The sequence below is a fragment of the Staurois parvus genome, unplaced genomic scaffold (genome assembly GCF_062004578.1).
Source record: "Staurois parvus isolate SC_StPar_1 unplaced genomic scaffold, SC_StPar_1.0 ptg000463l, whole genome shotgun sequence".
In the NCBI taxonomy this organism is placed as follows: domain Eukaryota; kingdom Metazoa; phylum Chordata; class Amphibia; order Anura; family Ranidae; genus Staurois; species Staurois parvus.
The window spans coordinates 1,693,976-1,718,793 of NW_028318259.1; the positions used below are offsets into that span (position 1 = coordinate 1,693,976).

Sequence of the window (24,818 nt, forward strand, 5' to 3'; positions counted from 1 at the left end):
GTGAAATTACTGAGAGGTCCACTTTAACACTGGGTTTATGAGAACGGTTGTCGGCCATAAGTGACACACAGTGATAAAGCAAGGATCTGCCTCCAATGCCGGTCCACAGTTCTGCTCACCTGCTGGAGTCGGGTGATGTGTGTAGTGAGCTCATAACCGCCATGGTAGCGTGCAGAGGCCTGGTAGCAGCGCACAGCATCCTCCCATTCTTGCTCCGACTCATAGATCTGACCCAGCTGCTCCCATATTTGCGGCTGCTGCTCGTCACGCAGGAGGCTTTGCACGCACGAATGGACCCTCTCCAGCTTTCCATAGCGATGCCCAGGTGGAGAGCTACAAATGGTGCCAAGACAGACAACAAGAGTTAGTATCCAGTCAATGGGACTGTCCGCCCAACAAGCCAACTTCTACAGTAATAACGAGTTTCCCTTAAAGTCCCAATAAGTGGCCCCTTAGTGTATTGATCGCGTAACCCCCATGCGGAGCCCTCACACAGACACTTACCCGATAGGGTAATAAGGTTTGCTTGGGTGACCAATGTTTGTCACATGACTAGACGGTAAGTGAGGGGGCAGCTGAGGTTGGTTAGGGTTTGAAGAGCATCTGAGAGAAAGAGGAAAAAGCAGGGGGAGGCGTTGGCACAGCGGTACAGGTACAACACAAAAGCTTCATCGCACCCCATCAGAGGCATACGGGAAGCTGAACAGATCAAAAACAAAAATGTGAAGGGTGCCCTTGTTCACATCCACTATGCCCACGTACACAAACCGTATCTATACTCCTTATATGAAGGGAAATGCTGCGGTCTAAGTAAAGATGGCCGCTCCGGGGCTGCGAGGTCTCACCTGCCAGAAGGTGCCCATGCTCGGGGATGCGGTGGAGGGTTCCAGGCTGTGTTGATTCCACCGATGAAGGGGTCGCGGGGAAAGCGGGATCCAAACTGATCCTGTGGGCGATACATCCAGACTGCAACAAAAAAAAAAAAAAATTATTAATACAAAAAGAGGAAAAGCCATAAAGCCAACGCTTGGTGAACAACAAACTGGAGTCTCGCTTTTTAAATTTGTTTTTATTCAACCCTTCCTATTATAACTGGGGATTCTGCTACACCTTTTCACCCAAATACATAATTTAAAACAAACAATGCAATTTTTTCAGTAGGATTCAGAAAAATGGGTTCATGGCTTCAAGGAATATAGAGCTACAAAAGAATGGTGTCAAACTGGTGGCCCTTCAGCTCTTGCGGAACTACAAGTCCCATGAGGCACTGCAAGGCTGACAGTTACAAGCACGACTCCCACAGGCAGAGGCATGATGGGACTTGTAGTTTTGCCGCTCATTCACACCACATAATGGGGGAGATTTACCAAATCTGGAGCATGCAAAATCTGGTGCAGCTCTGCATAGAAACCGATCGGCTTCCAGGTTTTATTGCCAAAGCTTAAGGCTGGCCACACGCTATACAATTTTCTGTCCAATTTCCTTTAGGCTTACCTTCAGCTGTGTAGTGCAAGAGCCGGCCTAATTGGATACAATTGAAAGTGTTGTTAGGTTTGACCTCATATGGTTTTTGGTAAATCTAAACCAAAAATCTCAAGAAAATTGTATAATGTATGGCCAGCCTTACTGAACAAGCTGAAGTTAGAAGCAGATTGGAGGGGATGGTGGTACAGGAGGAGATAGCTGTGGGGGATGGGGTGGTAGGAAGAGTGGAGGAGGTCGGCAGGTTAGCAGGGGGTGGGGTAGGCTTCCTTGAAGAGGTGGGTTTTCAGGGTGCGCCTAAAGGAGGGGAGAGTAGGTGATAATCTGATGGGTTGGGGCAGGGAGTTCCAGAGGATGGGCGACACCCTGGAGAAGTCCTGGAGGCGGGCATGAGAGGAGGAGACCAGGGAACTAGAGAGAAGGAGGTCTTGTGAGGAGCGGAGTGTGCGTGTTGGGCGGTACTTGGATATTAGGTCAGTGATGTAGTTTGGGGCAGTATGGTGGACGGCTTTGTACGTCAGTGTTAGGATTTTGAATTTGATCCGTTGCGCAATCGGAAGCCAGTGGAGGGATTGGCAAAGGGGGGTGGCAGAGATGGAGCGGTTGGAAAGGTGGATGAGTCTGGCAGCCGTGCTCTGCATGTGCACTGTGTTGTGTTATTACACACTGCCTCGTTTTTTTTGTTTTTTTTTTTTTAAACTCCTCAGTGTATAGGTATGAACAGGCCCTATACAAAGCAAGCCTTTTTGCCTGGCCTTTGCTTTGGAAGTGCATTGAGCAACAATACCCAATACAGCTCAACAAAGGTTGGTGTGAACATGTCCTAAAAAGTGTATGTCCATTGAAAACTTAATTTTTTTTTTCAATACAGAACTTCTGTCTCCTTTTTACTGCTACCCCTCACTTACTGTCCCAGTGACCCTTCAAGACACTGCAGGACTCCGCAATGACATAGGAGTCAGAGGAAAAGTACTAGACACATTCGAAACAGGCATCTGACCCTTCTAGAAGCAGTGAAGATGAAGAAACTCTCCAAGGCTGTAATGCTGGTATGAAGGATAGGTGGGGGGGAGAAAAAAAAAAAAAAAAAAAAAAAAACCAGGCTGCCGGAGATTGTTACCCTTTTGCAGGAACCAACTGGCTTAATATATTGAAACACCTGACAGAGACCTATAAGGCTCTATTCATACTTGTACGACTTCAAATCATATGGTTTTCATTGCGACTTGATTTGACTTTGCTGCGTCTTTGTACAGCAGAAACCATTCTCCTTGGTCAAAGCCAAAGTCGCACTTTCGAGGGTTTACATTGAAGTCTATGTCCCTCGCATGAAAGTTGGCCCAAAGTAGTGCAGGAACGTCTTTGAAGTCGCACAGATATGAATGGTACCCATTGGAAAACATAGGGGGCGACTTGATTCGACTTTGGCTTTGACCAAGGATAATGGCGACTTAAAAATTTTGTAATGTACAGCGCTGAGTGAACTATTGGAGCTTTATAAATACTGTATAATAATAATAATCATTCGACTTTGTACAGCAGAAACAATTATCCTTGGTCAAAGTCGAATCAAGTCGCACTGCCAAGTCGCAATGAAGTTGCCATTATCCTTGGTCAAAGCCAAAGTCGAATCAATTTGCATGGCAAGTCACCCTCTAGGTTTCCCAATGGGTGCCATTCATATCTGTGCGACTTCAAAGTAGCTCCTGCACTACTTTGGGCCAACTTTCATGCGAGGGACAGACTTCAATGTAAACCCTCGAAAGTCGCAGCTGAATGTTGTTCCTGTACGACTTTAGTTAGACTTTCATGCAAGGGACAGAGTTCAATGTAAACCCTCGAAAGTCACAGCTATGTCCCTCGCATGAAAGTCAAACCAAAGTAGTGCAAGAACTACTTTTGAAGTCGCACAGATATGAATGGTACCCATTGGGAAACATTGGGGGGGGGGGTGACTTATCGCATAACCAGTCGCAAAAGTGTGAATGGAGCCTTACAGCAGAATTCCAGCTTTACTATGACTATACATGGCTCATTTAGGCCAAGCCAGACCCAACAACCTATTTCCTTTGGAGCGCACACAGCGGGCGCAGAGACATGTAACTATTAGAATTAGTTACATACTGTAAGTACCGTCTGGGTTCTAGCAGCAGTACAGGTGACTTCCGGTCTGCAGCTAGAACTAAACTGAGTCAGCCTGAATGCATCTCCACCAATCAGAAGAAGCCTTATATTTTAAATCAATGACTCCTGATTGGCTGAAGTGGAAATTGTGACGTCATCCACCTCCGCCAATTAGAGGATGCTTTCTATTCACTGAAAAAATGATTAGGAGTTTCCCCAAACGGCCGAGACGCATTCAGGCTGCCAAAATGCGGCTGGAATACAGCGCCGCTTACTGTATGTAGGCAATGCTACTACAGCATGTTACAGAGCACACAGCGGCTGCATTGTTCAGTGAAGGAAATGGTTCATTTCAGCCAGCAAACTATAGTCCTAGCAAAGCTGGAGCTGTCAGCTAGAGAAATGTCAGTATTTGCATACAAACAACAGCACTCAGAATATGATTCAGCCCTATTAACATACACCAAACATACATACATGTACCTTCTTGTACCCGACATAACAGGATATACACATGTCATTCCCAAAATGGACAGGCTCATGTAAAAGTGGAACTGAAATTTGGCATGAAGCAGCGCAAAATGCACTTCTGGAAGTTTCCTTTGTGCTGACATTAAGGCAGACTTTCATGTACGTGTGGGGTCTACTATTTTTTGTAGCCCTCCCCACCAATAGCAAATTTAAAAAAAAAAGAAGAAGAAGGAGAAGAAGAAGAAGGAGAAGGAGGAGAAGGAGGAGAAGGAGGAGAAGGAGGAGAAGGAGGAGAAGGAGGAGAAGGAGGAGAAGGAGGAGAAGGAGGAGAAGGAGGAGAAGGAGGAGGAGAAGAAGGAGAAGGAGAAGGAGAAGGAGAAGGAGAAGAAGGAGAAGGAGAAGAAGGAGGAGAAGAAGGAGAAGAAGGAGGAGAAGAAGGGGGAGAAGAAGGGGGAGAAGAAGGGGGAGAAGAAGGAGGAGGAGAAGGAGGAGGAGGAGGAGAAGGAGAAGGAGAAGGAGGAGAAGGAGAAGGAGAAGGAGAAGAAGAAGGAGAAGGAGAAGTAGAAATCCCGTTTTCTTGTGAACTCATCAAAGTGATGGCGATGCCACTGGGCCTTCTTCCCTGATCCTGGGAAAGGTGAGGGGACAACATTTCACCAAAGGCTACAAAGCTGGAGGATCTACTCCAGATCTATAGTTGGGGCTGCTTAGATTTACCAGGATTTTGCGAGGAGGTCACCCTCACCTACAGGAAGCCAGTGGAAGCTGGGGAGAATTTTTCTTTTTTTAATTATTTTCCATGGGGGAAGGGGGGGGGGGGGGTTACAAAAGAACAAGACCCTATAGACCACACAAACGCATGCTTGGGGTCAGATGTTCCTGAGATGGCCAACTCTGAAGCATAGTTCCAGGGGAATCCTATGGCAGACGTTCCTGTGGCCTCAGCTGCACGCTTGTGGTCAGCGATACGACGCGAATACTATAAAGGGACACATTTGGGGTGCTGCAAGTCAAATTTCACTTCCACTGCATACACCATCTCTGGATGTAAAAGAAGTACCGTTTCAATTCACGAGGTCTCACAGATGCAGAGACAGGAGGGGAAGCATGATGTCCTCAATCACAGAGCGAGTCTGCAAAACACAAGAAAGAGTGCGATGAGAAATACAACACACCAGTTTAGAGCATTGCAGGGTATTGGAGCGGTGTGGCTGATGGACCTCCTGTATGTGCACATGCATGGTTCCAGGACCAACACCACTTGGAAAAGCCAGCAGCGGGATACCAAAGACCTTCTTAGCTGTCTTTAAAAGGGTGGCTACCACTAAGGATTACATTCTGCCTACTGTCCACCAATTTAATCACCATTTTTCCTTGGTTATTTGGTTGTACCGAGGCTTCCCCGAAATCTGAAAATTTTAAGGGGTCCTCTGGGGTTATAAAGGTAGAGAAAGGCAGATTAAGAGAAAATGTATTCTTGTAGCCACCTGTAATGTCCACAAAAAGCCTTTAGAGGGCACAAACAGGACTAAACACATTTTTTGGCTGAAACAAAAGTGATTTTTTTTTTTTTTTTTTTTTTTTTTTTTATAGAGCACATGTGCTTATGAGGACTTTTTTTAATTTAGACTGTTAAGGATAATCTAAAAGAAGCTCAAAGCTCAGTAGATCAAAAATAAAAAAAAGTTATCATGAAAGAGCTGGAGGTCCCTCCTCCTGCAGGGCGATACAGACAGAAGGGGGCTATGAGTCTGTCCTCCTCCTGCAGGGCGATACAGACAGAAGGGGGCTATGAGTCTGTCCTCCTCCTGCAGGGTGATACAGACAGAAGGAGGCTATGAGTCTGTCCTCCTCCTGCAGGGCGATACAGACAGAAGGGGTCTATGAGTCTGTCCTCCTCCTGCAGGGCGATACAGACAGAAGGGGGCTATGAGTCTGTCCTCCTCCTGCAGGGCGATACAGACAGAAGGGGGCTATGAGTCTGTCCTCCTCCTGCAGGGCGATACAGACAGAAGGGGGCTATGAGTCTGTCCTCCTCCTGCAGGGCGATACAGACAGAAGGGGGCTATGAGTCTGTCCTCCTCCTGCAGGGTGATACAGACAGAAGGGGGCTATGAGTCTGTCCTCCTCCTGCAGGGTGATACAGACAGAAGGGGGCTATGAGTCTGTCCTCCTCCTGCAGGGCGATACAGACAGAAGGGGGCTAGGAGTCTGTCCTCCTCCTGCAGGGTGATACAGACAGAAGGGGGCTAGGAGTCTGTCCTCCTGCGGGGTGATACAGACAGAAGGGGGCTATGAGTCTGTCCTCCTCCTGCAGGGCGATACAGACAGAAGGGGGCTATGAGTCTGTCCTCCTGCGGGGTGATACAGACAGAAGGGGGCTATGAGTCTGTCCTCCTCCTGCAGGGCGATACAGACAGAAGGGGGCTATGAGTCTGTCCTCCTGCGGGGTGATACAGACAGAAGGGGGTTATGAGTCTGTCCTCCTCCTGCAGGGTGATACAGACAGAAGGGGGCTACGAGTCTGTCCTCCTCCTGCAGGGTGATACAGACAGAAGGGGGCTACGAGTCTGTCCTCCTCCTGCAGGGTGATACAGACAGAAGGGGGCTATGAGTCTGTCCTCCTCCTGCAGGGTGTAGTTCTGTACACATGGTCTGTGGTGCTATACATGGAAGACATAGCAGTCTGTTTGCGGAGATGACGACATGTTCTCAAGGCCCACACATACAAGCTGAGTCAGATCCCCCTTACACAGCCTTACAAAGAGAAGTGTTACTCAGCAGACCACATAGTCACACACCCCCTATGTGTCACCCCATCACTCACAAACTACACATAGCCACGTGTGACGGATTTAACCCCCTGTGTGTCAGATCTCGCAAAAGACAGGAAGGAGAGAGCAGTGTGGGAGGGGGAGGACAGTGACGGGAACAAGCGGTAGGAAGAGAACGAGACAATTATTACATCCCTATTTAGACTGTCACCGTCTGACTGACGCTTTTCCACCCCCGCGTCTCCAAGTCAGAGGCCGGGAAAAAAAAAAGAAGATCTACATGCTGTGTAGACATTGACCTGTATACACAGTCCAGCCACCGCTACCCGTATGCACACACAGCCCAGCCACCGCTACACCGTGACCCGTATACGCACACAGCCCAGCCACCGCTACGCCGTGACCCGTATACGCACAGCCCAGCCACCGCTACACCGTGACCCGTATACGCACACAGCCCAGCCACCGCTACGCCGTGACCCGTATACGCACAGCCCAGCCACCGCTACACCGTGACCCGTATACGCACAGCCCAGCCACCGCTACACCGTGACCCGTATACGCACACAGCCCCCGGCCACCGCAACCTGTATGCGCACACAGCCCAGCCACTGCTACACCGTGACCCGTATACGCACACAGCCCCCGGCCACCGCTACCTGTATGCGCTCACAGCCCAGCCACCGCTACAACGTGACCTGTATACACAGTCCAGATACCACTACACTGTGTTCTGTATATACACACCGTGACCTGTATACGCACAGTCCAGACACCACTACACCGTGACCTGTATATACACACCGTGACCTGTAAACGCACAGTCCAGACACCACTACACGGTGTACGTACAGTGTGTGTATATACAGAACACGGTGTAGTGGTGTCTGGACTGTGCGTTTACAGGTCACGGTGTGTATATACAGGTCACGGTGTAGTGGTGTCTGGACTGTGCGTTTACAGGTCACGGTGTGTATATACAGGTCACGGTGTAGTGGTGTCTGGACTGTGCGTATACAGGTCACCGTGTACGTACGGTGTGTGTGTATATACAGAACACGGTGACCTGTATACGCACAGTCCAGACACCACTGCACCGTGTTCTGTATATACACACACACACCATACATACACCATGACCTGTATACACACAGTCCAGACACCACTACACCGTGTTCTGTATATACACACACACACACACACACACACACACACACACCATGACCTGTATACACACAGTCCAGACACCACTACATAGTGACCTGTATACACAAATACAAACACCACTACACCGTAACCTGTATACAAACACATCCGCGTCATTTTTTTGATATTTCCCTTAATTTCCCCGAATCTTCCCTCCACCTACATAACACAAATCAGCCGGGGCTTCCCCATTACGTCAGCAACCAGCAGTTGAGGGGAAATTGTTAATGTGTGTATGTTGTGAATGGGAACTGGCAGGCGAGGGGTTAGGCAGAACTGTAGGGTCACGTGACCAGACGACAGAACAGCGACACTGTGCGAGACTTTCCCCACACAGCAGAAAGAAGCAAGAGAGAGAAAAAGTCAGAAAGGGAAAAAGAGTATATGGGAGCACAAATGGGATGGAGGGGAAGAGAGTGCAAGACGGAGGGAGGGGAAGAGAGACTGAGACAGCGGGGAAGACAGCAGCGTGAAACATCAAGTTGGGAGAGACACAGACAAGAGGCAGAGAAATACAGTGCGACAGACCAAAGAGAAGCAAGAGAGACCAGCATGGAGAGCGACAATGACAGAAGAGACAAAGGAGAGGAAGCCATGGGAGACCAAAAGGAGGAGTAAAGAGTACAACTAAAGAGAGGCAAAGGAAAAGCCGGCTTAGACACAGACAGTAAAGTAAGAGTATGATAGAAAAAGGAGGGGCCGAGAGAGACAGCAAGAAACAAAGGAAGGCAAGAGCACAAGGCAGAGAAAGACGTAAAGTGCAGGAGAGACAGAGGAGGGAGCACGAGAGCAAGGAAGAGAGAGCGACAGAAGCAAAGCAAGAGATGGAGATGAAAGAGCGTGGAACACAAAGAATGACAGGAGAGAGAGAGAAGGAAAGAAAGAAAAAAAAAAAGGAGAAGGAGAGAAAGAAAGAAAAAAGAGAAGGAGAGAAAGAAAAGGAGGAGAGAAAGGAGAAGTGGTAGAAAGGAGAGAAAGAAAAGGAGGAGAGAAAGGAGAAGTGGTAGAAAAAAGTGTGATAAAGAAAGAGAAAAAGAAGGGAACAGAGGAGGAAAGAACACAAGAGACTGGCTGATATGATAGTGAGACACAGACAGGAACAAGTAAGAGGGGGAAAAAGGAAAAAAAGGAAAAAAAAAGAAAAAACAAAAAACAAGGATACAAAGTACACAAAGACAGAAGGAAGAAGAGAATGATATAAGTACAGATTAGGATACAAGGATAGACAGAAGGATACAAGGATAGACAGAAGGATACAAGGATAGACAGAAGGATACAAGGATAGACAGAAGGATACAAGGATAGACAGAAGGATACAAGGATAGACAGAAGGATACAAGGAAAGAGAAGGATACAAGGATAGACAGAAGGATACAAGGAAAGAGGATACAAGGAAAGAGAAGGATAGACAGAAGGATACAAGGATAGACAGAAGGATACAAGGATAGACAGAAGGATACAAGGATAGACAGAAGGATACAAGGATAGACAGAAGGATACAAGGATAGACAGAAGGATACAAGGATAGACAGAAGGATACAAGGATAGACAGAAGGATACAAGGACTGACGGGGCTGGACAAGTGTAGACCAGACAGCCTAGAGGACGGCGTGGACCGCACTTAAAGGCGAACACCCTCTAAGCTTCCTGGTATTAACAAAAGTGAACCTTGAAGCTGTCACTCACCTCCAGGACAAAGACAGCTACCATGGGAAGGTCCTAGGGGCTTTTCCCCTCTCTCCCACTTCTTCCCCCCAACTTCACCCAGAACACTGAAATGTGACAGGCGGCTCTTCCTGAAGTCGATGGCAGCAACAAAAAAAACTTCACAGCGCCGAGCCCAAGTCTCGCAGATGCCGGTTGCTCCTGTGTGTGACTAGCAGGCTCTCTCTCACGCTCTTGTTCCCCCCAGCCAGGCTCCACCCCTCCCCTCACCTCCGCCATCTCTGCAAGGAAGCCAAGTTTAAAGGGACACTGGTGATGTCACTGCACCCCCAGAACACACCCACCCTGGGATTCCCTGACCACACACCACGCCCACACCCAGCCTACTCTACTCTTAAGGTGGAACGGCTGGGGCTGCTGGCAATTAAGGCGGACTGGACTCAAAACTTAATGTCAATCGGGAAGACTTTCAAAAGCTTGTATTATGCTTCTTTAGAATAACAAAGATGGATCCCTCAAATCAACTTTGTTTGCTCATAGCCTGAAACACTAGATTCAGGCCAAACAAAAAGGGTAAAGCAGCATTAAACAAAAAAAAAAAAAAAAAAACACATTTTTATTATATACTGCAATTAGATGTGGCAGCTGCTTTAGTTCTTTTTTTTAGGCTTTTTGCACTCTGTTTTCACCTGGTGATCTGGCCAGTAACACCTCCTGTATTAGAGCACCCTCACTCTGGAGGAAGGTGCACAGGGAGCACCTTTGGACAGCTGCATTGTCAGTCTGGGCGGGAGGGGAGTGTTCAATGTACTAGCAGATTTAGATACACTCACAAACTGAACCCAAATTCCAGCTGACACTTTATAAGCAGTTACAGCAAACAGTTTTCCTTTTGGAATAAAGCTGATCTTTCCAAGCACCCCTGTCAGTGGTAAATGGTTTGTCTCATCCGTGTAACTGATACATCTGGAAGAGATCTTGTTCTTTTGAAAAAACAAAAAACATGCTTTGCGTTTAAAGCAGCCCATTCATTTTTGAATGGGCTGCTTTAAACGCAAAGCATGTTTTTTTTTTTACATCCCAATGTGCCTAAAATCTCAGACATTTTTTGGTAGCGCAACACATGGCAAGGCACTACAACAGGTACGTTTCCTTCTTGCATGGAGCAGGGCACGGAGGGCACGGAGCAGGACACATTTGCTTTGAATCTGGGTGCCCGCTAAAAAATAAAAACCTGGCTCCTAACTTTTTTATCTTAGTGCGGGTTTTCTGCGCCCGGGGCAAGACAACTTTTTGGCAACAAACTTCACGCAATGCAATTTTCTGCACATCATTCACAGCAAAACCATACCAAGTTTTAGGCGCCATTGAAAGTAATAGGACCTGACCCCGTTTTGCGACTGCAGTGATTCTGCCATGATCCCAAAATGTCCAGGTGTGAACGGAGCCAACCTGGTTCACACATCTGGATGCGGTTTCAAACTCAGACTCGCATGACAGGCTAGATATTATGTGTTCCTGTCGAGGTGCTTCACACAGATGCTATCCACACGCATTGCGTTTTGAGTGCAATTACGAAAAGGGTCCTGTTCCAGTTTGCAGCTGTGCATTCCACACTCACAAATGATAAAGTAGAGTGGCATGCAGAGATAAGGGTTCGCATAGGATCCCTATTGACAGGAGTCTTTGGGCCGGGAGCCTTCGGGGAGGCCTCTTTGGGCCGGGAGCCTTCGGGGAGGCCTCTTTGGGCCGGGAGCCTTCGGGGAGGCCTCTTTGGGCCGGGAGCCTTCGGGGAGGCCTCTTTGGGCCGGGAGCCTTCGGGGAGGCCTCTTTGGGCCGGGAGCCTACAGGATGAGATTTTGCATTGAAGTCAGTGGGAGGCAGTGTGTGAACCCAGGCTCCAGGATGCAATTTCTAGTTGCCATGATCACCTGGTGCCTGGGATTTGTCGAGCCCTGGCATAGAAGTGCCAGTCGAAATGAACAGCACAATGAATGCTAAACGCTTTAGCACAATGTTGAAGTGTGAATTTGGCCTTGAGATATTACAAAAAATATTCTTTTGACCGACAAGGCAACATAAGCAGCATGTTACTACATTGTGGTTCCATTCATTTTCAACAGTACCCCAACACAACTGTGTAGTAGCTCACCACAGTATATGGTAGTGTGTTGCCCTGCAGTGTGTTACAAAAAAAGGGTCAGCATGAAGCAGAAAAAAATGGGCTGCCTTAATGCAACATGCTGTATGAAAATGTATTTACATAAAAACAAATATACCGTACACCTTTTTGTTCTCCTATCACAGCACTGCAGCATTCAAGAGTGCAAGAGAAAGGTAAACATGGCTCTGATACTCGCAGCAGCCATGTGCATAGGAGGAAAGAGTGGCAGGGTGACCTTATCAGTTTACTGCTGCTCATTTCCCAATCATTGAATGGTGCTGATCCTGGTCCAGGTTGCAAAGCCCAATTGTAGTGTAATTTGTAGATAAGTCCAAGGCCTGGCTTGGATCCTTTATAGGTTTTCATCTGTATACCTTAGAGTTCGATTTCGTCGTTCAGCATAAGGAAACAATGTAGAAAACACATTTTATATAAATACAGCCAGTAATAGAGAAACAGCCATAGCAGAGAAACCCACAGAACAAAAATGTCAGTTTTGATACCTTACAACAGGGAAAGTATACTTAGATATTTGAATTATAGATGAAGCCCAAGGCTGCCTTTATTCCTGGCGCTTAACATGTGGCCCTCCATTTGTTGTACACTGTGCAGAGTTCCAGCAAACCATTACTGATCTCTGCCCAACAATAGAGGTATAGTCCCAAATGGTTGGCATCAGAGAGAGTGGCCACTAACAGCAATGCTCTAATTGCAGCCACCGGCACCCATGCTGGAGGGTATTATTGCGGCCACCGGCACCCATGCTGGAGGGTATTATTGCGGCCACCGGCACCCATGCTGGAGGGTATTATTGCGGCCACCGGCACCCATGCTGGAGGGTATTATTGCGGCCACCGGCACCCATGCTGGAGGGTATTATTGCGGCCACCGGCACCCATGCTGGAGGGTATTATTGCGGCCACCGGCACCCATGCTGGAGAATATTATTGCGGCCACCGGCACCCATGCTGGAGGGTATTATTGCGGCCACCGGCACCCATGCTGGAGGGTATTATTGCGGCCACCGGCACCCATGCTGGAGGGTATTATTGCGGCCACCGGCACCCATGCTGGAGGGTATTATTGCGGCCACCGGCACCCATGCTGGAGGGTATTATTGCGGCCACCGGCACCCATGCTGGAGGGTATTATTGCGGCCACCGGCACCCATGCTGGAGGGTATTATTGCGGCCACCGGCACCCATGCTGGAGGGTATTATTGTGGTAACTGGCACCCATGCTGGAGAGTATTATTGCGTCCACTAACACCAATGCTGGGGGATTATCACTGCAGCCTCTGACACCAACTGCTGGGGGTTATTGCAGTCGCTTTGGGTGACACATTCCGGGGTTTATTGCAGTCACTGGCACCAAAAATGTGGTGTGTCATGAATGCTGGGGGCTATTGCAGACAAAGGGGCTTTGTGTTTAACACCAACTTTCTCTTCAGTGTGTGTAAATATACACTAGGACCAATAATTGAGGTATGTGATAGCTCACTCACTTCGAATGAACTGCCTAACTATGCAATGTACTGCTACACGTGAAAATGTGCTACAATTTGCAGCCCTCTGGTAATGTCAGGGGCCATTGTCCAATATGGTTCTAGGTTTTAGGGACTCTAGCAGTGAGCTCATCACAGCTTTTGGACATTGGCATCTTGTAATACCCTGGTTAGGAGAGTGAAAGGGGTGGCCTGTACTAGGGAATATGAAGACTGACTAAACCGATCGAACAGGAGTGGAGAGGGTGACTTCTCAGTCTGCTGCTGCTCCTTAACCATCCACTCACAAGGCTGGTGGGTGTGTTCTGGACCAGACTTTACTGCAGTGCACAGTCAATGACCGTGGACCTGGCAGGGGTACCGGGTCACTAGGCTGGTTGTATTACAAATCCTATAGAAGGTAAACTCATTCCCATTTATTTTCTACCAACTTTTTGTTAGGTTATACCAAGGCTTCTAAAATTCTACTTTTGCTTTGCCCATGAATCACCATATAGTGTTTGAGATCCCAATTTTCGGCTGTGAAAAATTTGCTGACCCTCTGGCTTCAATACTTTGCACCTCTGATGGAAACAAGTCCTCATCTGCATTCTTGTTCAGACTACAAGGCTGCACAGGGGCCACTGAGTCTTAGAGGTTCAGGTGTACCAGATGTAGGTTCACTTGTATCCATCAGTCAATATACAGTGTTTGTTTGGCATGTAGGTGATGGGGGAGTTAAGGGGGAATAAAATTGGTCCGGGGCCCTTTGTCCACTATCCACCATTGGTATCTCATGAACTCCTCTGCATTGTTTCAAGTCAGTGACTCAACTGAAGCCAGTAGGCTGACGAAGCAGCCAGGTAACTAGCAATTTCAGCAACAGAAAGCCACATATTTCTGCTTACTCTAGATGGACAATACTGATCAAAGCTGGAAAATTGCGAGTAAGGATTGCTTATTTCTTCATTCGGGAACTTGGCCTTGCAAGATTTCTTCACGGTAGTTTTACCAAGTCTTTGCAAGCAAATTTCACAATGGGCCTTACCAAATACAACCCATGGAGGCAAGGCTTAAGATTCTTCTGATGCAATTTTTGAAATTTGTAATCACTGCTCATCAAAATAATTTGCTCACTTTTAAAGGTTCGGTCACCTCAGAATCAATATTTTAGTATCAGTCCAGAGTTTGCAGGCCAGGCAATGGGGTAGACGTTTAGTAAGTCTGGGGTAATCTACCATGAAGCATGCTGACAGAACAAAGGATTGAGTACTAAGAAAAAATAAATAAATAAATAAATCTTCCACAGGTAGGCAGGGGCCATTGTAACTAAATGAAAACAGGATTTTATTTTTCCTCCTGGAGTTCCCCTTTAAGATCCTCTGTACTCTCAATGAATGCTGTGTTGGGAACAGGTGTATGGTGCCCACCCATTGTAGGGGTGCCAGCTGGTGTTATGTTGTGTGACGCCTAGAAGGCTCGTGAAGTCGCTTCCAGAAATACAGTGTGACAGCACGCAGCACTCCAGGAGTTTGAAGAGGAGGAAGGAAGTGACATCAGAGGTAGAAAGGGGAAGGAATGGGGGAGAGCTAGAGAGGGCAGACGGGGTAAGGTGGGAGAAGGAGAGAACAAACAGGAAAGATAGGATGAGGGAGGGAGAGGAAAGGAGGGACAGCGAGAGACGGGGAAAGAGGGAGGGAGAGGAAAGGAGAGACAGCGAGAGACGGGGAAAGAGGAAAGGAGGGACAGGAGGAACAGCGAGAGACGGGGAAAGGAGGGAGGGAGAGGAAAGGAGAGATGGGGAAAGAGGAGACATGAGGGGACAGGAGAGACAGCGAGAGACGGGGAAAGAGAGGAGGAGAGGAGGGGAAAGGAGAGACAGCGAGAGACGGGGAAAGAGAGGAGGAGAGGAGGGGAAAGGAGAGACAGCGAGAGACGGGGAAAGAGAGGAGGAGAGGAGGGGAAAGGAGAGACAGCGAGAGACGGGGAAAGAGAGGAGGAGAGGAGGGGAAAGGAGAGACAGCGAGAGACGGGGAAAGAGAGGAGGAGAGGAGAGACAGCGAGAGACGGGGAAAGAGAGGAGGAGAGGAGGGACAGCGAGAGACGGGGAAAGAGAGGAGGAGAGGAGGGACAGCGAGAGACGGGGAAAGAGAGGAGGAGAGGAGGGACAGCGAGAGACGGGGAAAGAGAGGAGGAGAGGAGGGACAGCGAGAGACGGGGAAAGAGGAGGGACAGCGAGAGACGGGGAAAGAGGAGGGACAGCGAGAGACGGGGAAAGAGGAGGGACAGCGAGAGACGGGGAAAGAGGAGGGACAGCGAGAGACGGGGAAAGAGGAGGGACAGCGAGAGACGGGGAAAGAGGAGGGACAGCGAGAGACGGGGAAAGAGGAGGGACAGCGAGAGACGGGGAAAGAGGAGGGACAGCGAGAGACGGGGAAAGAGGAGGGACAGCGAGAGACGGGGAAAGAGGAGGGACAGCGAGAGACGGGGAAAGAGGAGGGACAGCGAGAGACGGGGAAAGAGGAGGGACAGCGAGAGACGGGGAAAGAGGAGGGACAGCGAGAGACGGGGAAAGAGGAGGGACAGCGAGAGACGGGGAAAGAGGAGGGACAGCGAGAGACGGGGAAAGAGGAGGGACAGCGAGAGACGGGGAAAGAGGAGGGACAGCGAGAGACGGGGAAAGAGGAGGGACAGCGAGAGACGGGGAAAGAGGAGGGACAGCGAGAGACGGGGAAAGAGGAGGGACAGCGAGAGACGGGGAAAGAGGAGGGACAGCGAGAGACGGGGAAAGAGGAGGGACAGCGAGAGACGGGGTTAAGAGGAGGGACAGCGAGAGACGGGGAAAGAGGAGGGACAGCGAGAGACGGGGAAAGAGGAGGGACAGCGAGAGACGGGGAAAGAGGAGGGACAGCGAGAGACGGGGAAAGAGGAGGGACAGCGAGAGACGGGGAAAGAGGAGGGACAGCGAGAAACGGGGAAAGAGGAGGGACAGCGAGAGACGGGGAAAGAGGAGGGACAGCGAGAGACGGGGAAAGAGGAGGAAAGGAGGGACAGCGAGAGACAGTAGGGAGAGGAAATGTGAGCGTTAAGAGAAATAGCAAGAGAGTAAAAAGAAGGGAAACCAATGAGGAAAGGATAGCGAAAAAAAGGGAAAAGGAAAGAAGAAAAAAAAAAAAAGTGAACAAAGACAAGGATGAGAGAAGGAGAGGGTGGGGAGAAAGTGAGGGGAAAGCAAAAAATGATGGGCGAGATGAGGAGAGGTAAGAAGGTGAGGAGAGGAGACAGAGGATAGAAAGAGAAATGAGAGAATATAAAGTATTACGAGGAGAGAAGAGAAAGGGAGGAGAGGGAGAGGTGAAAAAAGATCAGGGAAGGAGAGAGAAGGAAGGAAGGGGGGGGGGTGAGAATATTGGGGAGGAGGGTGCAGGGTGTGAAGTCTGCTCCATACAGATAGTCAGCATACAGATAAGTACGTACTGCAGGCTGTAGGAGTCTACAGATGAGGTCACCCTCTATTATACAGCTGCTCTGAGGTTCTGCATGTTCTGTTCTGCCCCCTTCTTCCCAAAACACACAGGAGGGGGCGTCTAACCGTGACATTCACACACGTCATCAGCCAGCGTCTTGAAGGCATCATTAAGTCAACGCTCACGGCCACAAGCCCAAATAAACAGCCCCCAAAACAAAAGTTGAGAACCAAACAATCCATCCCTCCAATAACTTACTAGAGGTTGCACTGCCAATGGTGATTTAAACACAGGTCAAAAAATAGTCCGCACTCCACAGATAACATCTCAGTATTTGGACAGAAATCAATGGATTCCAAATTTTTTTTTTTTTTTTTACACAGGAGAGGGGAACCATCCAATCAGGACACTGCTTCTGACGACAACTAAGGGGAGATTTCCGCTTTACTTATTTTTGCATCCATCATAGGAAACATAGGACAGTCTCTCCTGAGGAACTATGAAAGCAGAGAACACATGGAGGCTGACCACACATGACCTGACACATGCAATTCAGGGGGTATCATACAAATATGCCGAAATGTAGGGGGGGTGAAATAAAAATAAAAAAAAAAGGAATCCAGGTGCGCCACTGACTGTAGTAGGAGTTACACTCATGTCAGGGTAGCACCACAAGTCCCAGCAGTCTTAGTGTCCTAAAAGCAGCAACCAAAACAGAACTACAAGTCCCAGTGTCCAGAAAACAGCATGCAACTAATATGAAAACGGAACATCCCAGCAGACCCAGTGTCCAGAGAGCAGCACACAGACAACACAAAACTACATGTCCCAGCAGTTCCACAGTTCAGCTCCAAGCTAATACGGAACTACAAGTTTCAGTATCTAGAGCAGCATGCAGCCATCATAAAAACTACACTGCTCAAAAAAATAAAGGAACACTTTTTAATCAGAGTCTAGCATCAAGTCAGTGAAACTCCTGGGATAAGTAGCAGAGGGGGTTGTTAATTTCAATACCACCAAAGCAGCTGAAACTGATTAACAGGTGCACTAGATTGGCAACAATGAGACAACCCCCAAAACAGGAATGGTCTTACAGGTGGAGGCCACTGACATTTTTACTCTACTCATTTTTCCGGACTGTTTTTCACTAGTTTTGCATTTGGCTATGGTTAGTGTCACTATTGGTACCATGAGGCCACACCTGGACCCTACAGGAGGTTGCACAGGCAGTCCACTCCTGGCAATGGCATGTATTGATGCCATCCTGGAGAAGGTTTGCTGTGTCTCCCAGCACAGTCTCAAGAACATGGAGGAGATTCCAGGAGACAGGCAGTTCCTCTAGGAGAGCTGGACAGGGCCATAGAAGGTCCTTAACCCCATCAGCAGGACCGGTATCTGCTCCTTTGTGCAAGGAGGAACAGGATGAGCACCGCCAGAGCCCTACAAAATGACCTCCAGCAGGCCACTGGTGGGAATGTCTCTGACCAAACAATCAGAAACAGACTTCATGAGGGTGGCCTGAGGGCCCGACGTCCTCTAGTGGGCCCTGTGCTCACTGCCCGGCACCATAGAGCTCGACTGGCATTTTCCATTGAACACCAGAATTGGCAGGTCCACCACTGGCACCCTGTGCTTTGTCACATGTGCTCAGGGTAAACCTGCTCTCATCTGTGAAGACGTGAAAGGGTCTGGAGAAGCCCTGGAGAACGTTCTGCTGCCTGTAACATGGTTCAGCATGACCGTTTAGTGGTGGGTCAGTGATGGTCTGTGAAGGCATAATTATGGAGGAACACAGACCTCTACAGGCTAGAAAATGGCACCCTGACTACCATTAGGTATCGGGATGAAATCCTTGGACCCATTGTCAGACCCTACGCTGGTGCAGTGGGTCCTGGGTTCCTCCTGGTGCAGTGGGTCCTGAGTTCCTCCTGGTGCAGTGGGTCCTGAGTTCCTCCTGGTGCAGTGGGTCCTGGGTTCCTCCTGGTGCACGACAATGCCCGGCTTCATGTGGCGAGAGTATGCAGGCAGTTCCTGGCGGATGAAGGAATTTATATGATTGAATGGCCCCCATGCTCACCTGACCTACATCCAATAGAACACCTCTGGGATGTCATGTTTTGGTCCATCTGACGCCGCCAGGTTGCACCTCAGACTGTCCAGGAGATCAGTGATGCCCTGGTCCAGATCTGGGAGGAAATCCCCCAGGACACCATCCGTGGTCTAATTAGGAGCCTCCCCCCGACATTGTCAGGCATACATACAAGCATGTGGGGGGCCATACAAACTACCGAGGACCATTCTGAGTTGCTGCAATGACATTTTAGCAAAATGGACTCGCCTGCTGCATCATTTTTTCACTTTGATGAAAATGATCGACCTACAGAGGACTGAATTCAAAGACACCCTGAAAATCAAACGATGGGGAATCCTTATTTTCCTAACACATTACCCAGTCCATATCAGTATAGATTTCCAGCAGGAGCTTTGTCCCCATTGAGATCTGATGGGTTTTCAAAGTGTTCCTTTGATTGTTTTGAGCCGTGTACAAGTCCCAGTGTCCAACAGTATGCAGCCAATACAGAACTACAAGTCCCAGTGTCCACAGAGCAGCACCCAGCCAATACAGAACTACAAGTCCCAGTGTCAAGATAGCAGCAATCAGACAAAAAGGGAACTGCAAGTGCCAGCAGTCCAAAGGTCCAGAGAGCAGCATGCAAAACTCCTAGTTAAGTTCCTGTAGCCATGAGTTTCCTTCTAAACACCGAATCTTCTCTCAGAGCAAAGGGCTGTAATATTGTATCTGGAGCTCAGCAGTCAGAGCACTGAGCCCAAATTCCCGGTGCTGAGGGATCTTTCTATATCCTGGTAGAGCAATCGGAGCCCTGAGCCCACATTCATGGTGCTGAGGGGTCTGTCTATATCCTAGTACAGCAATCAGGAGCCCTGAGCCCCAATTCCCAGTGCTGAGGGGTTTGTCTATATCCTGGTACAGAAATAAGAGACCCGTGCCTGAATATCAGTGCTGAGGGGGTCTGTCAATATCCTGGTCCAGCAATCAAACACCACTCCCAGTGCCGAGGAGTCGGTCTATATCCTGGTACAGGATACACTGCATCCTTTGCTACAGAGTCTTCAGACCCCATGTGCTGGCACAGGAACCCATGCATATCAGCTGATTTACACACCAACCATCTACCATTTTATTACAGAGAATTCCTTTTTCACTTTAAAAATTCTAATACTGACTTGTGTCATTGGGGGGGGGGGGGTTAAACCTTCCAAATTTTTGCATAAATCCTAACTGTGTCTGGTCCACCTTAAAGTGTATCTAACCTTTTTTAGAATCTGTCAGGTTTTTATTACTGTCCGCGTCCCCATTATGTAGATTCACTCTTTACATTTGTCCTGGTGACCACAGCCACCAGGAGTAAAAGGGTATAAAAAAAAAAAGAAAAAAAAAAAAAAAAGTTGCCGACAGATCCTATTCTGGTGACAACTCAAAAGCTTGGATTTCCCCCCTTTTCGGTCTTGGCGACTGATCACTAAGACACAGACAAGGAGTCTCCCCAGCACAGACAGCGGTCACAATCCTTCCTCTTTCTATTAAAAAAAACTTTAAACCTAACATTTAACCCCTTGACGTCAGTGCCTCCAGAGCCTTTAAGGGGTTTCTGACACTGGGAGGCAGGGTTTACGGTATGTGACAGCCGTGATTGGCCGTCACAGATCAGAAAGCTCCCGATCGCAAGAAGTGATCGGGAGCTTTCCATGAGGTGCCGGTAACCGTGCCAGGAGCCCACAGGGTGCATGCTCTCAGTACATTTTTGTTTATGCCAGGTATGCATATATGCGGCCTCTCTGTGCCAAGGCCCAGTCGCCGAGAGGCTGCATATTTGTGTACCATTGGTGCCAAGCAGTTAACCCGCTTATATTTTGCATTCCTTGGCTCTTGCTTTCCCCCTCACTTATCAATATGCTAATGATATTTGAGTGAATGAGAAAGAATACAAGTTAAAATTACAAAATTAGTCGTGGGCTCTCCTGGTTGAGTCCATAACTAATTCTTTTGTAATTTAAATTGTATTAAAATCGCTTATGATTAGAGACTCCCGGAATATTGACTTTAGAGTCCTTGAGGTTTTTAGTTGGTATATTCAAAAGGACTGAGAAAGGCTGGTCTACAGAAATGGTAATTCCCTTTCAAATGGTTCCATACGTCCAAAAGACAGGTTCTCTTTATAAATAATTTACCATAAGGACCAACTTCTACATTCTCAGAAAACAGATGTTACGCAACAGTTCTCCAGCTTCCACAATTCTCTGTGAAACATCACACATAAGCGTGAGCTACAGAATCAAGTATGTGACGAGCAGGAAGACACCCGAGCCGCCACCAGCTCCTTCCAATTACTTTCTAGTTCCCCATTACCCATGCAAGCCTCCCTTCTACCAATTACTTTCTGGTTCCCCATTACCCATACAAGCCTCCCTTCCACCTTTTGCCAACTAAAAGATAAAGTGCTGAGAGGTGCTATCCCTCACTATAACTGGAGCACCCCATTCGGTTTGATTTCCTGAAGGCGAATAGACTGCATTCTGCAAGTGCAGCTGCTCCAGAGATTAGTAAATGAGGAGATCTGTTGACTTCCATCATCCAAAACATGTGTAAGCAATACCATTTTTTCCTTGCACATGACTGGATATTCTTTGCAACGTGAAGGTTTACCTCATTTACTAAGCTCTGGAGCAACTGCCCTTGCAAAGTGCACATTCTACTTGCCTTCATTAAATCTATCCCCATGTGTTCGTTTTTTCCCGCGTGTTGGTGGACAACCAACTGAAGAAGCCTGGTTTGGCTTGTGGGGTTTAGTCGCTAGATTTTAAAGATTTTCTCCCGCTGTCTGTGGGACGAGTGTTGGCCCTGAACTCAACCATCCTTTGAACTCAACCATCCCCATGAAATTGCTGAAGGCTCCAACCATTGTGTAATATCTACTAACCTTTTCCAAAGGTCTTCAGGACAATTCTGTTCTGTTTAGGGCCCTCTTCCCTGTAGCTGGTTGTCCTAGGTGCAGGGAGAAGCAATGACATAACATCTGCACCACTCTCTGAATTACTGTACGCTTGTCAGTGACACCCTCTAAGGGGGGTGTGTCCATGACACCCTGCACACTCAGACGTTAGAATCATTCAACCTAGAAGATTGAGAAAATCTAGTGGCGGAAAGGAATTGCTGCGGGGGACAATGTCAGAAAGGAGAGTATTGCAGTTGGACCATTTTCTTCTATTGTTTTACACCTCCCGAGTCACCACTTAAAAGAAATTGCCTGGAGTTGTGCTAAACGACCGTTTTTTTTTTCTGTTTGTTTTTCCAGACTCCTGCTGTTAACGTGACAACTCAATAAGGATCTGCCTATTCTGCCCAATATATGTGCAACAAACTCAAAACACCCCAAAAAAGGAAGTGTTCAACATCTTGCTGGATGTACATCCAAACATCACCAAAAGGAAGCATACTAAGCACCCCTCTAGATGTGCGTCAAAACTTCACAAAAAAAAAAAACCCCAAAAAAACCCCCCAAAAAAAAAACAAAACACGAGGATGAGGAGACATGCCACTGGATGTGCACCCAAGCACAAAGAAAAAACATTCCAAGCAACCCCCTAGATGTGCACCCCAAACATAGCAAAAGAAGAATTCCCAACATCCCCCTAGATGTGTACCCAAAGACGCCAAAGTAAGCATTCTCAGCCAAACCTCACCAACAGTAAACATTCCCAGCATCACCCTAGATGTACACCCAAACACACCGAAGGAAGCATTCCCAGCATCACCCTAGATGTACACCCAAACACACCGAAGGAAGCATTCACAGCACCCGCCGAGATGAACACCCAAATACACCCGATAAACCAAAAACTATTCCCAGCATTGCCCCAGATATGCACCCAAAAACACCAAAAAGGAAGCTTTCCCAGCATTCCCCTAGCTGTGAACCCCCCAAAAAAAAAAACTGGGTACACAGTTATGGAGGTGCTGGGAATGATTCCTTCAAACACATAGTAAACAGTCCCAACACCCCACTACATGTGTATCCAAAAACATTCCCAGTAACCCCCTATAGTTAGGTCCATATATATTGGACACAGGCACAATTTTCACACCTTTGGCTCTGTATGACACCAGAATAAAGTAAAATGAAACAATCCAAATGAATTTGAAGGGCAGACTTTCAGCTTTAATTCAAGGGGTTGAACATAAAGTACAAAAATTTTTAGGAACTGCAACCATTTTATACACAGTCCTTCCATTTTCAGGGGCTCCAATGTAATTGGAAAAATTAATATAATCATAAATAAAATGTTCACTTAATATTTTGCTGAGAATCCTTTACTGGCAATGACTGCCTGAAGTCTGGAACCCATGGACATTACCAAAGACTGGGTTTCCTCCTTTCTGATGCTTTGCTTTTCTAACTGCAGCTGTCTTCAGTTCTTTATTTGCGGCTTTCTGTCTTTAGTTTTGCTATCAGCAAGTGAAATGCATGCTCAATTGGGTTGAGATCAGGTGATTGACTCGGCCATTGCAGAATAGATCACTTATTTTCCTTCAAAAAGCTCCTGGGTTGCTTTTGTAGTGTGTTTTGGATCATTGTCCATCTGTACTGTGAAGCGCCGTCCAATCAACTTTGCCGCATTTGGCTGAATCAGGGCTGACAGTATCTCTCTAAACAATGCAGAATTCATCCGGCTGCTTCTGTCACAATCAATAAACACCAATGACCCAGTGCCACTGGGAGCCATGCATGCCCGTGTCAATAAAACTCCAAGAATAGTGCTGCGATGCCCCCTAGCGACCAAAGAAAATACAATAAACACCCTCCTGAGCATCAAGCCCAATGTGTAGTAGAATATGGTGTCAGTTTATGACAGAGAATAGCTGAGATTCAGAGGATCGCAGCTATTCTCTGGTCATTCACAGTTTCACATGTTCAGACCTTCACTGGAGAATCGGAGGAACCGAAAACTAAGCAGTGATAATTTACCTCTGCTTAGTAAACTGATTTTACTGTAATCTCACGAGATTATAGTAAAATCAGACGTTTTCCAGCGTTTGTAGACCGTTCTCCCTTCGTTTGGAGCACTAATCTACACAGCTTCATAAACGGCATTCACAGGAGAACTGTGTTCTCCGAGAATTCTGGAGACCTGAGCAGAGATCATTTCCCGCTGGTTCATAAACGGACACCTAAATCTGTGAAACAAGCTCAATAGTAAACAAACTGGCTGAGCTACTAAATCCAAATGATATGTGAAACATATCAAAAATAAACCAAAATTAAGTAGCAATAAACACCCGGCAATGTGCAAAAAAAAACCAACAAAAACCGTGAAATATGTGAAACTTATATCAGAAATAAAAACACAATCACAGTGGCAGTAAACACCTGGACGAGCTCTAAAAAACATCTGGCTGACCTAAAGCATAAAGTGTAAAAATCAATAAAAACCATATAAAATGTAAAACAAAATTCCCGGCAGAGCAAGCAGCCCCCCAGTGGAATATGTGATGAATCAACTAAATGTTCAACTAGGCTGGATATTCACAAAAAGGAGTAAAAATAAAAAAAAATAAATAAAAAAATGGTGAATGATAGAGAACACTTAATAAAGTGCAAAAAGCAGTCCAAAAGTAATAAGTCTTTCGTCCAACATTTAAAGTAATGCACCAGTGACTTCAACACCTGTGCACATTTATGGTGCTCCTCCACCTTCAGGCATGCACACTCACCTGAATGGCTGACCCACAGAAAGTATAGGTCAACATGCGCTCAATATGAATCCCAATGGATCCTCTGCTTCAACATGCCTCTCCAGCACTCAGAACAATCCTTTACGTCCCCACTCCGATGCATATGTGCTCAAAAGATAAGGAACTCCTCAGTGTAGTAAGGCATTATTACCATAGAAATGTATAAAAC

At 47.4% G+C, this 24,818-nt stretch overlaps 1 protein-coding gene across 3 annotated transcripts in view; it reads right to left on the minus strand.

Moving 5' to 3' along the window:
• KDM6B (lysine demethylase 6B) overlaps positions 1 to 24,818 on the minus strand; it is a 199,861-nt gene that overhangs the window by 36,110 nt on the left and 138,933 nt on the right. For 2 of the 3 annotated variants that reach the window (XM_089688971.1, XM_089688972.1), the window contains exons 3-6: positions 5,138 to 5,210; positions 846 to 966; positions 505 to 603; positions 120 to 333 (exon numbers count right to left, since the gene is read on the minus strand). In XM_089688971.1, coding sequence (XP_089545097.1) covers positions 120 to 333; positions 505 to 603; positions 846 to 961 — 429 coding nt within the window. In that variant the 5' untranslated portion in view covers positions 962 to 966; positions 5,138 to 5,210. The remainder of the gene's footprint in view (positions 1 to 119; positions 334 to 504; positions 604 to 845; positions 967 to 5,137; positions 5,211 to 24,818) is intronic. The other variant, XM_089688973.1, reaches the window with a different exon arrangement.